The sequence below is a fragment of the Pteropus vampyrus genome, unplaced genomic scaffold, assembly GCF_000151845.1.
Source record: "Pteropus vampyrus isolate Shadow unplaced genomic scaffold, Pvam_2.0 Scaffold26, whole genome shotgun sequence".
Taxonomy (NCBI): domain Eukaryota; kingdom Metazoa; phylum Chordata; class Mammalia; order Chiroptera; family Pteropodidae; genus Pteropus; species Pteropus vampyrus.
The window spans coordinates 7,435,767-7,448,882 of NW_011888807.1; the positions used below are offsets into that span (position 1 = coordinate 7,435,767).

The 13,116-nt window shown below is 39.3% G+C and overlaps 1 protein-coding gene across 1 annotated transcript in view; it reads right to left on the reverse strand.

Moving 5' to 3' along the window:
- CADM2 (cell adhesion molecule 2) overlaps nucleotides 1-9,929 on the reverse strand; it is a 992,109-nt gene extending 982,180 nt beyond the window's left edge. The window contains exon 1 of the mRNA XM_011356419.1: nucleotides 9,812-9,929. Coding sequence (XP_011354721.1) covers nucleotides 9,812-9,872 — 61 coding nt within the window. The 5' untranslated portion in view covers nucleotides 9,873-9,929. The remainder of the gene's footprint in view (nucleotides 1-9,811) is intronic.
- Nucleotides 9,930-13,116: the final 3,187 nt, after the last annotated feature.

The window sequence follows — 13,116 nt, forward strand, 5'->3', positions numbered from 1 at the left end:
CTAGGATTCTTTAAGCTACCATTCATAATAATACAGCTTCAAAATATTGTGCAAAATAACAAAATAAAAATTAGTTAAAAATTTTAGTATATCAAATTACAAAATGATTTTTATTGCAAACGTCATAAATAAAAGAAAAAAGCAGTTGTATTTACTAAACTCAAATTTTTCTTTTGATATAATACACAGAGGAATACAAACAAGTCAAAGGGTACAATTAATATAAGTACACTCTCAAAGTCATGCAATGTAGGAAAATATCCTCCTTATAAATAGTGACATGTACATAAATGAGCCAATTCTTGTAGCTATCCCAATCCTATTTTAAAAAATATTTCTCTCTCTCCCTCCCTTCTTCTTCTCTTCCTCCTCCTCCTCCTCCTCCTCCTCCTCCTCCTTCTTCTTCTTCTTCTTCTTCTTTCTCTCTCTCTCTCTCTCTCTCTCTCTCTCTCTCTCTCTCTCTCTCACACTCTTTCTCTCTCGCCGTCTCCCGTCTCTCTCTCCCCTCGATCTCTCCCTCTGTACAAGGCACTCCAGATTGAGTTCAGTGTTTCTATATGCTTTCACAATTGTTCAAATTGTATCTAAATCAAAAACTGAAAATATAATATCTCAAATTTAGCATTTGTCAGTCCATGAAGACTGCAAACAATTCATACCGTCTAAAACTCTATTGCCTTAAATAATAACTAGCATAACTTTGAGATCCCACCAAAGCAAAATGTGTTAATGGGCTAGTTAGGGAATAGAATATTGATTTAGGAACAATTTCTGATTCTTCTCTTTGTTTGGGAGACTGAAAAGAACAATCCCTATTCAGGATAAGGGATACACATTTTCACTCATTATTGTATTTCATTCCCAGAGCAAAGAACTCCTTAGAAATAACAGATACTGTATTATGTATCACAATGGTGAATTTCATTCTGTCTTGGCAGGGGAACTAGTAAGTGTAGAATGTAGAGTAACTGCTTGCTATACTGAAGTCATAGACATATAATTGCCTTCAGAAATACCCTTCTCTGAATACCACCTACACATTAATACATGACAGTGAATTTACAGCTGGACCCCTGTTCTATCCCACATGATCCCTGAAAAGGCTTTGAAATGAGGACAAGTGCATAATTAAGGCACACTGAATATCACAGTACATGTAACAAACTAGAGTATTATGAATCCTTAGGGGAACCTCATAGAACTAATACATTTTCTAAAGAAAGCTGCACATGAGTAAAGAGAGACTAAAATGCTAATTAGATCCTCTCAGTGAAAGCTATAGAAAAGTTGATTCTTGAATCCTGAAGTTGAGCACAGAATGGAACATTTGTATACAGAAAGACTGGAGGGAAAAAAAAGAATTCGACATCAAAACCTCTCAATAGACGATTTACACAATTTGTGAGAAAAATAAATGAAGCAAAATAAAAATATAACAGTGAGAGAATTCCAAACCTCCTGAAAGGGTTAAGTATGAGAACTGATTTTGTATTAGAAAGGGATTATGCAACAACAGAGGGAAATACTCAGCCTAGCATATGCTAATTTAGCAGGCTTTGCCAGGTTTTTCTGTGTGTGTTTGGCTGGCTGTCTCACATTTCTTCTCTCTTCTTTTTGCTGTTTTTATTATGCGACTAAGAAGGTTGAACTCACACAAAATGTAATAATAACAATAACAATAACAATAACATGCAAAAGCACATTGTCCGTGTTTTATCCTTGCTAAAACACTGGGGGTACAGGTGACTTAGAGGGTGAAAGGACAAATATCAAATCTGTATGTATTTGACATACAAGTTTTAGCAGAACACCTTTTAACTATTCTTCATTCCACGTTTATTTTAGGGGTCTTTCACATTGGTAGCAGGGTCAAGAATGGGAAAGATATTATATTCCTGGAGAGTGAAAAGGAAGCTGAGTTGCTATTCAGACTTTAGCACATAAAATAGATAGCAGTAAAGGGATGACAATTGAATAAAAAGCTTATTGTACATTTTCTTACTTGCTTTTAAAAACAAAAATTCTAATTATATCTCATTGCAACCTAAGTCTACTACTTAAGATTGAAAAGCAGAGGACAAGTTATGAGAATGAACGAAAGGTATAGGTGTCATACATAGACATTCCCCTTAGGGGGATATAGGACAAGCTAATGTACAACGTGAATTTATTAAGAAAGTAAAACCATATTTTACACACTGTAATTTTTAGTCCTTGATGTTTAAGTAAGCGTTATGGAAAATGCACACAATTTTAGCCAAGAAGCTAAAAATATTTCCATACAAGAACAAATTAATAGGCTTTATAAATTAAGCCAAATCAATAGAGCAGCTATACACTTAGCAGTCGGCAGCACATCCTCATCAGGAAAAGTGCTTTCTCACTCTGCTCTCAAAGAAGACTTTAGATAAACAATGCACAGTTACTATAAATAAACTATGATCAAATATATAAAATTATTAGGAATTTGACCTATAAAAAGGACCTTTGTTTTCTTATGTAATATTATTTGCACTATTTGAACTCACTTAGCTTTAAGAGTTTATGTTTCATAAAGTAAAAAAAAAAAAAAAAAAGCTTATTTTTATTTTCTAAATAATCCGTAATGATGTCACTATCTAGTCCCAAAGTAACTATTTAACTTCAACTAAGCAGGGGCTTCCCCTTCAGCATTCAAATGGCTGAAAGTAATTTAAATATTCAAGTGACAACTATTTGCTGACTCAGAAAGTGTTATCCCCAATGGTGAATAATGACTGTCTTAATATTTACTTCGAAGTCCTCTAAAATAGAATCTGAATAATTAAAGATCAGCTCTCTCCCTGGAAGATCTCCTTACAACCTCAGCCCCGTGTCTATTCAGGTAGCAATAGGTTCTCATCACTCAGTTTCATAAGCACAAAAGCAGATCCAGAATAAATGCTCAGCTCTATTGCAAATTCGGATATTGTAAACCTTGATTGTGTGGTTTTAAGTGGAAAATATAATCATTATTACAACCTACAAAAACGTATTTATAATTTTTTTTAACCTTCATAAAAAGAGTAAAAGAAAATGGAGTGCAAAAAAAATAAATTCTTGCCTTTTCCTTACACTTTATCCCTAAGAGCCCCAAACTGATTACTTACAAGTTATAAAGATATCCTTCAGTCCTAAAAATAACTGTATACTTTAAACTTGTATATATGTGCATATAGATATAAATGATTGAGGAATATTTCCTTTCTCAATAATTACATCTCTGATTTTGGCATTAATATTTAGCTGATAGCTAATTTAGCAGAATATTTACTTACCTAATTTTTAAATATACTACATACTTCTAAGATGAAAACAATTTCATAACTCTTTAAAGAAACCCACTGAACACATTAACAGAACCAACTAGACTCATTTCTTGAATAAAAATCTTTATGCATATGCTCAATTATTTTGTATTGTAGGAAACGGAATCAAAGCAAAGCTACATTACCATTATCTGATTGGTTTCCATAAGAGACTGCCCATAACGACTGGTCCACAACTCTTACTTTTATTAAGGAACCTATTTGATACTTTTGCCTGTGTGATATATAATATTGTTCATGGAGGAAACAGTCTCTGATTTGATATTAACACAAATTCTACTTTATGACACTAAATAAAGTATGTGAACATACACTGAACAGTTAATCTATTTCTTTTAAAATGACTATATTCTAATAATACAGAAAATGTTTTAATAAGAAAAAAAAAAAAAACCAAGGAATTGACTTTTTACTTATTAATGAAGAATAAGGATAGCAATATTTCCCAGCACATTTATTAGGTCCAACAGATGTAAACAACTGCACAGAAATCCTATTTTAACTTTGCTATTTATCTTCATTAAACTGATTCATGTTCCTGATAGTGTGCATGAAAGCTATTCATGCCACCATTCATTTAATGAAAACATTGATAATTTTATTAGGATTTATTTATTACTTTAACTTCTAAACAAAATATGTGTTCTCTGTTTTGCCTTGTCATGAGCTCACATGATTAGAAATATTCTCTGGATTACTTCTGGTTATAAAAAGATGAAGGATAGTTCATGTCCACTACAAGCTATGAAAAGACTTCCCATTTCTCATGCCACATGACTGCTTTCCTGTGTACTTGACCGCTCTGCAAAGCACATTAGTCCTGAGATGCCATTTGCATCATCACACAGCAGGGGGCTTCAGCTGCCACAGCTCTAGGTTAATCTTCACCCACCTCTTTACACAGGAATTTTCAGAAGATGCCTTTTTTGATACTACAGAACTGCACTCCAAAAATGCTTGACATTTTCAAATAAAATGTTGGCATTGAACTTGTCCTTTCAAATATTTTAAGTTAAATCAGTAAATTTAAATCATGTCTTTCATTTTTTCATGAAATGAGTTTGTGATCTAATTTAATGCAAAGTATCTGCAATTTTTAATTAAAGAAAAAATAGGTAGGAAAACTTCACATAAGAACAACTTGATCAGATTGCATTCATTTAAAGATTTATATTAAGAGCTGTTACTATGATATTTTTCTACAGGAAAATTGTTTCCTAAACTAAAATAGCCTATACAATATTAAAACTCTAATTAACATAGTATGAGTCCTGATATATTTTGAAGAGAAGGAACAATTTAACTGCATCAGAATTAGGATTATTAATTCTAGATTATTCAATCCAACACTATTTATTATGCATCTACTAAATATAGAATAAGAAGATTACACAGACAAGTAATGCTCAGAGCTTGCCCTCAGGAAGCTTAAGTTAAATCATTTGGCTCTGGGGCCGATTTAGAGGGTAAACCAATATATTCCAGTTCCACAAGAGCCTTCTGACTTCAGCTTGTAAATTATGCTTCCTTGGTTTGTGATTTCTCTTCTCGCGACTTCCTCAACCTACTTAGAGAGCTGCTACACAATGGGCGATTTTGCCAAAGAGGTTTAACAAAGTCTATTAAAAGGAGGACACTTTCTCAATAAATCTCACAGAACACATGTCAGCATGATCAAATAAAACATCAATATGATAGGTCTATTGTGTCTTATTAATGTACCCAAAGCCCTTCCTAATAAATAAATCTTGTCTCAATCATCTGAAACCCCATAGGCTCCTTATTTTAAAAAAGAAATTGATATCATTTGATATTGATTTTAGGCCACTTTAAAATGAATGCCTACGATGTCTTCCAACATTTTTGCACTTCCATTTGCTCTTTAAGTAATTTAAATACTTTTTTTTTTCTTTAAGAAAAATGACATTATCTCACTATTTAAATGTGGGGCAAATAATTTTCAAGTATTATCTTCTAGTGGGTAAGGTAGGAAGATGCAGACCATCTCAGTTGATGCTTACCTTTGTCATATTACGTTCCCAGAGTTCTAATAGTTGTAGAAATGGGAACAAGACAATAAAGTAAGCTTCGATATCTTAATACTAAGTTAGTATAGAAACTCCATATATTTGCAGGGAGATTTTAATTACTGTGTCTGGTGTTTGTTTAAGTCAGAGTCATTAGCTCTTATGTACAGACTATACTTTTCAAAGTTTCAAATACTAATCACAAAAGGGAAGAGAGCAATATCCTAGAAACTGCATTCAGTGTAAGAAATGAGCTTGACAAGACTAAGTTCATTACATGTAGAGGTAAACGAGTGGGAGAAACATACTTAGAAAGTTTTAAGTTATCACTATTTTATTAAATGTACATAACTATATTTTGTATTATAATATGTTTTCTGAAAATATATAAGGAGAGTCATGACACATACCAAGGCAGGTAATATGTATGTTTAATTGGTCTTTAATTTGGAAATTTTTATTTCTGTATATAACAATTTGCCAGAATGCTCCATGGCAACAACAACAACAACAACAACAACAACAACAACAACAATAATAATAAAGCCACAGCATTTGTGCTGAATGGATTTTTTTGTAAGACAAACTCTAAAAAGGAAATAAATTTCTTGACAAAATCAGGGTCTATGCATGTATATTTTCTAGTTAATTTTTAGATTTTGCCCTTCTCTCTCTTTTTTTTGCACTTTCTAGGACTGATTCTTTCTAACCAAGATGGTCTCCATCTTTGCAGTACCTCCTCAGGCATGAAAAGGGATACAGCTTCAGGGACGGCTAGCAATTGAACTGGATCTACTCTGTAGCCAAGAGAGGTCTTAGTTACATGTGGCAAGCTTTTGCACTCCTCGTTTTAAAAAAATTAGTTTCTCTAATGTGTCCCTTGCTCTTACCCCAGATTTTTCCTATGTCTGTGATGGAGGAAAATAAGAAAAGATGCTCTGTAGCTTAATACTGAATCAAATTTTATCTAAATAATCTAATTCTAAGTTATACTTTGGTCAGAGACATGTTTATTTTCTACCTAATTATTCATTTCATAAAAAACCACTGGGGTTGAACTGGTAGATGTTATAAAAGAAAACTATTTAAGCCTTTTTGTAAACTCGTTTTTATCATTGGCTTGATTCTCACTCTTGGCTTATCACGCTACCTATTAACAAGCCAAAAGATTGATTTTGCTTCTCAGAAAACGTAAAAAAAAGAAAAAAGAAAAAAGAAAAAAAGTGACACATAAAACAGTGAAAACCCAGAGAAGATATGTTCAAATAAGTGTTCTTGTATAAAATAATGCATACTGCAAGAAATAAAAATACAAAGGATAAATAAATGATTAGTATTACTTATGTGACTAGATACCATTATGATGCTGATAAAGCAAAAATAAGAAGCTATAGACTGCCAGACTGCCTAGAGTATTTGCCTAGTCATAACTACTAGCGGGCGCAGCAAACTCCCCCTAGCCAAAATCAGTTTCTCACTAGTTCCCCCTGTACCCTTCTTCCTTCCCTGCCCATGGAAAAGAAAGACCTGCTAAGTATTTAATCTGTGTCCAGGAAATAAAGCTTTCATTTTACAACATAACCAAGTCCTAATAAAACAGTAGGGTGGTGGGAGAAACATAAACCTGAACCCTGAAGCAATGTTTTCAGCCAAGAATAAGACAAGGAAGGTATGAGCAATTTGTTTGAGCAAGAACTGACAAAATATCAACAAAGTGTGATGTGTCTGTGGAGCAGTGTGTGATAAATGTGAGGCAGCCGTAAACATGAGAAGACAATCCAATGGTGCTTTGTGCCCCCTTCCCCTCCTAGTTTTTTTCTTTAAATCCTCTCTCTTTTTTGGTGTATTAATATGGCCTGATCTAAGACGCTTACAAGTACACAGATATCATTGGGCTGGTGCTCTTCCCCTGGTGGCTATATCGGACACTTATTTATTTATTTGGACCTGATGCTGGTACTGCTGCTGGTTGCAGTGGTGCATTTTCTCTGGTGTACCCACACCCCTTCCATCACTCCCCTCAGTCTGCTATGAAAGCAGCACTGTTTTAATCATTGGTTTACATACTTAATAAAAGATACCCATGCCCTTAATGAAAAAGAATGCAGCTGATGGAATCTCTTCGGGTAGAGAAAGAGTAAATCCTTCTCCAGGCTGAGAGAGGCACCAGCAGACAGTTATTTTGCAGTGCACTGAATAGACAATTCACAGGGAAATGTTGAAGGCAGAGTGGAGTCGACCCCCAAGTGCAGTCCATTGCCCACATACTCTGTAATAAATAATCTTCTCACACCAGCCCAGCAGTGTGTGCAATGACATGCTGGGGCCAGGACACACACATTGGCAGGCAAACACATCCAACCGTGTCAAATTTTCATCACAATCATCAAATTAACTGATTTCCCCACATCACACTCCCCTTCCCGGTGCGGCGTGAGCGCGCGCGCGTGCACGCACGCGCACACGCACACGCACACACTGAGACATGCAAGTTACTGAGAGGTGAAATGGGGTCTCTGAGAGGATGTTTCAGCAGAGATTAGAAAACCAAGTAATGTGTCTGCCAGCTCCCCGGTTACTTGTTGGAAGGTTGGGGTGTGAGCGGTGGGAAATGGGACGAGCCGGCGAAAGCAGGAAGAAAGGGCTGCCTGCCTTCTTGGGGATTCTGGCACATGACATATTGGAAATTTACATCCAACATAAAATACATAAAATTATTGCAAAATATTATAAGAAATATCTCTGCAAGGCCAGTTAGTTAATTCAGGAAAATTTTGTACACTACCTCTTTCATATTTATGAATATGCATAAATAAAATACAGTCCCGGTCTATATCCCGGAGGAGGATAGGAGACAGGATGCATTCCAAGAACTTGCTGAAAGATGGTTCATTGACCTCATTTAAATCCTCCAAAGGCCGATTGGTTTTTGCACGCCTATGTGTCTACATGTGTCATACTTTCAGATTCCTTTTACCCAGGGACAAATAGGCTCGATCAACTTATCTTTCCCACAAATACACAAATGATGACAGAGGGTTTAGAGGTGGGCAAAGATTTAACAAGAAATCAAGAGTCACCTAGCTTTAAAAAACCCTACTGACCATTATTTCATATCTATTCTTCCTGAATCTCACACTCAAGCCACATCCTTATACTACTCACTTCAAAGCAATAATCTGCCTTATAGCCCCTGCCCACCCAGCACTAGAATGCTGCCTCTGCCTCCACTACCACCCTAAAGTGTGCTTCCCCATGCACTCCTACTCCAAATATTGCCATTTATTTCATAATCAGCATTATCCTCCCTTCTACAAAGCCCCTTCCTCCCTCCTCCAAAAGAGAGAGTCTAGGGAAAAGTGCACCCCAGTTCCCTAGCCACTCCGCATCCAAATCCAGTGATTTGCATAATCACAGTGTTTTCTGTGGTTTCCCTCCACTGCGGTCACAGGGGTTCTTACATTTCACGTGAAAGGATAATATTAATTACGGAAAGAAGTGGCAGAGAGCAGATGGAGAGGTAGGGAATGTAAGAGAAAATCCCTATCACTAAAGTGATAGGATGCATATATTTCTTTGACGGGGGAAAAAAAAAAAAAAAGGAAAAGGAAAAGGAAATCATGCAGACTGAATAATAAAAAGTCGATTTTTTTTTCTTTTTTTGGATCAATTGGCTTTGAGTCTTTTAATTTTTCCCTTCCTCTCGCCCTCTTTTATCTTGGTTTATTTCATTCTTCTCATTTTTTTTTCTTTCTTTCTTTCTTGCCTCCCCCCCACCCCCAAATCTCAGACACAATCTCCTCTCTCTTCCTAGGTGAATGACACGTTTCACAACACATTTCCCCCCCGGGGATGTTATTGCAATGCACACGGTGCTGCCGCTGCTGCTGTTCTCGCCGTCTCGGTAGCTCGCTCCCAGACTCTCACTCACTTTTTAAAGACACAACGATATGATGATGGTGGGAAGAAGGAGAAAGAGAAAGGCAACCCGAAAAGCGGGAGGTTAAAGAGATGACAAGAGATGTAGAGGGTCGGTCAGGAGCGTGATGTGGGAGGTGGCAGGCGGGGTTGGTGGGAGGGTGGAATGCTCAGAGAGGCACAAGTTGCCAGCCAAAAGACGTGCGGGGGAGGTGGGGGGGGTGGTGAGTGGAGGGGATGGAGAGTGAGAGATATAGGAAGAAGCTCAGGTGAATGAAAAGGCGAAAGGTGCCGCGTAAGGGGCTGACTGCTGGGAAAGCAGGGCTGAGCCAGCGCTAGAGATTCAAGGGGCTGGAGCAAACTGCCACTGCCCCCTGCCGCACCGGGGAGCAGGGGGAGGGGTGGAAATCTCTGGGGACTGAGGGATGACTGGAAGGGGGGAGTGGAAATATGGGGTGGAGTGGGGATGATGGGGAATGGGCGTGAAGTTGATGCTCCCCGCTGCGGGGCGGGGATTACCTTGTAGCAGGAGCCCGCAGACACTGTAGAAGCGGAGAACGGCGCTGCGTTTCCAAATCATGGTCCCTTCTTTAAAGGGTTGGGGAAGGAACGAAGGGGCAAGGAGATGCTGGTGAGCGGGGCACCAGAGTGCAAGGCTCCGCCGGTGTTCTCCTCGCGGCGCCCTCCGGACCCACTGTCCCTGCTGCCGCGGTGTTAGAACCCGCGAACACGGATCCGCGGTAGCAGAAGCGGCAGCGGCGAAGCACCCACAGAATAAGGTTTGGGTGGGCGAAATAGTTTCTTCTGCTCCTCCTCCTGCTGGTGGTGCAGCCGCGACAGCCCGCCTGCCAGGCACGGGATCGGAGCTCGCCTTTCTCTCGGTGCTCACAGCAAGTCCCAGCGCCTGCCGGCGCTGCCTGAGCAGGTGGTGCAGGGACGCCGGAGTGTCGGAGAAGGTGCGGACTAGGGCTGCAAGGAGTGGGTAGGTCACGGAAGGGAGGGGCAGGGGGAGAGGGAAAGCATGCAAGCAGCAGCCGCCGCAAGCGCTCGGGGGGTCTCAGGGTTCTGAAGGGGAGGTGCCAGCGATGGAAGCAGAGCTAGTGGCAGTAGCGGCGGCCACGGTGGCAGCGACGGCTCCGAGATGCTCGGGCTGCAGTAGCAGCAGTAGCAGCAGTAGCAGCAGTGGCAGTGGCAGTGGCGGCGGCGGCGGCGGCGGCGGCGGCGGTGGCGGCCACAGTCACCTCCACCAGCGGCGGCGGCGGCGGCAGCGGCGGCGGCAGCTCTAGCGAGCACCAGACACAAGGGCAAGCTCAGCGCGACGGAGGCCCCGCCCCAACCCTGGCCAGGGACAGACACCGCCCCCCGGCCAATGGAAAGGCACCCGCCCACCAAACCTGGCCAATGAAAGAAAGGAATGGGTGGAGACAAGCGCCGGGAAAAACAAACAGGCTTCTCAAGGACCCTTCGGGCAGGAGAACTGGAGCCCCCATCCACACACCTCTGATGGATCTCACCTCCTTAGAGATTGTCTCGCCTTAACTTGCAGAGGAGACAGCTGCCTTCATTAATAAGTACGTTGCACTCGGGAAGGGTTCAGCCAATCGTCACCGCGAGGGGGCGGGGTTAGCTGTGTCCCCAGCAGGTTCTGGAATCTGCGGTGCCTGGGACAGGTCCTGGGTGCGAAGTTCTTTTGCGCATTTGGACTCCTAGAGCAGATGGTGGCTCCACCTGCCCACTCAGCAGCTGCAGCAGCATTCTCTGACGCTCCCAGCAGCAAAAGGGAAAATTGCAGAGGGCGTGGGAGAGGCTAAGTATAGGGAGTGGAACATCTACCTGCCTACGAGAATATGTGTGGCAGAAAACAAAAAAGTTAGGGGAGGAGGAAATTATTTTTTGTTGTTGATATTGTTCTCCAGAATTTTGTCTTATTCTAGGTATAAATCTCAGTAAAGCCTAGTGGGTGACAGTGTCAGTCGTTACTGGGATCACGCAGACCCTAGTTCAGATCACACAGCTGTCTCTTCTTGCTTCATAACGTCTGATGATTTTACTTGAACGTTTAAATCTGAAACCTCCTCAGCTGAAAAACAGGGATAATAATAGTACTTAACTCTTAGAGTTGTGAGGATTAGTTAAGAATGCAAACATGTTAATAAAGAGCGTGCAATCTCTAAGGGCTTTTAAAATGGTGGTTCTAGCTGTTTAGGGAGATTTTTCTAATACCGGATAGTGGGAAAAGATAGGCAATACCCTACAAACGTATTAACAATAGCCTTAAGGGAGGAAGAAAAAGAGTAACTACCTTGTTCAGGGACTCAGCCAAAGGTGGTCATAGTAAAGAACTCAGGAATCTGGAAAGAACCAGCTCCATAAATTAGTACCCTGAAAAGTGTTCTTTAGGAGAAATAAATGAGCAAGACATAATCAGAAGTTGTGTTTCCAAATTAGCTTAATTCCCAGGCTTTTCCCTATGACTAGTTTTTAATTGGACTAATTTAGCAGATGATGGACTAGTTCAGTAGTGTTAAATTAGTCACACCATAAAGTCAGCTTTGTTTGAGAGACTACACAAAAGAAACCTGCAAGCAAGAAGACAGAGGAAAAGATGAGAGGCAAGATCAATATTGATGCCCTTCGCTCTTTCCCGTTTGTTGCTTACTTTGCCACAACCTTTTACAAATTCAACCTTTGCCTTTTAACTAATGACCCATTCATTTCTCTGTCCACCTTTCTCCCTAGGTTCTCAAAATTAAGAAATAAAATGTCCATAATAAAACAGCAAGTGGACTCTAGAAGAAAGAGGATGTGTGAATACTTTTGTTATTGTAGGAGATAGTTGCCTACTGTGAGTTTTAGCTATTAGAAAAGTCAGTAAGTCCAAAGATACTCCTATCATTCAAACTATTGTGAACAACAAAAGGTGAAATTCTAATCATTATTGACTCATGCCTAGGCTTTGTGCCAGGAAGAATATAATAAATGGAAATGCCAAAGAAAGTAGTGTTGCTTTATTGAAATAGTATTTAGTGTTCCTGGGTTCTGGTGCACATCCTGCTACTAGCTCTATGACCTTGAGTATATATTCAACTTCCCTGACCCTCAATCTCCTCAACTATAATATGAGAGAGCTGCATTTGCTGATTTTTAAAGTCTCACTGAGCTAAAAAATAGAAAAAAAAAACAAAACAAAACATTATTCTAAGATTGTTATATTCAAGAAAATGCCCCAACTGAACATATCTCAGTATCTGTGATCGATAATAAGAAGTAAATCACATTTTTGTTCTTGTCGATAACAATCAGAGCAGTTAGGATTTCTACACTGAAATAGTCTATAGGTTTGCTACACAGAATGTAGTCCTCAGACCACTATTGCCACCATTACCGGGGAATTTATTAGAACTGCAGAATCTCAGGCCCTACCCTGAGAGATTATACCCACAGAAGCAGATCCTTGGTTATAACAAGATTCCAGGGTGATTTATATGTATACAAACTTGAGAAGCGTTAGTCTTTAACACCGCTTTTCTGAACACAGCCTCAGGGAGTATTTTGGTGGGTGTTCTATGAAACAGGGGAAACTAAAAGGCCCAGAAAATTTTCGTTAAATTACTATTTTCAGGAACCCTAGGAGTCTCTTTGTTATCACAACAAAAAAGTAACTATTTTTGTAAACTATGGAACAAATCAATTATTTTAATTAGATAGTTTAAAAATGGTTGCAAGTTTGTGATGAGATTCTTAAACTTTCATGTTATTAAAAGCTCTCTTTAGCCCACACACCCAGAGGACTGAAAAGACTTTGCATTTATTCCAGTCCAGAG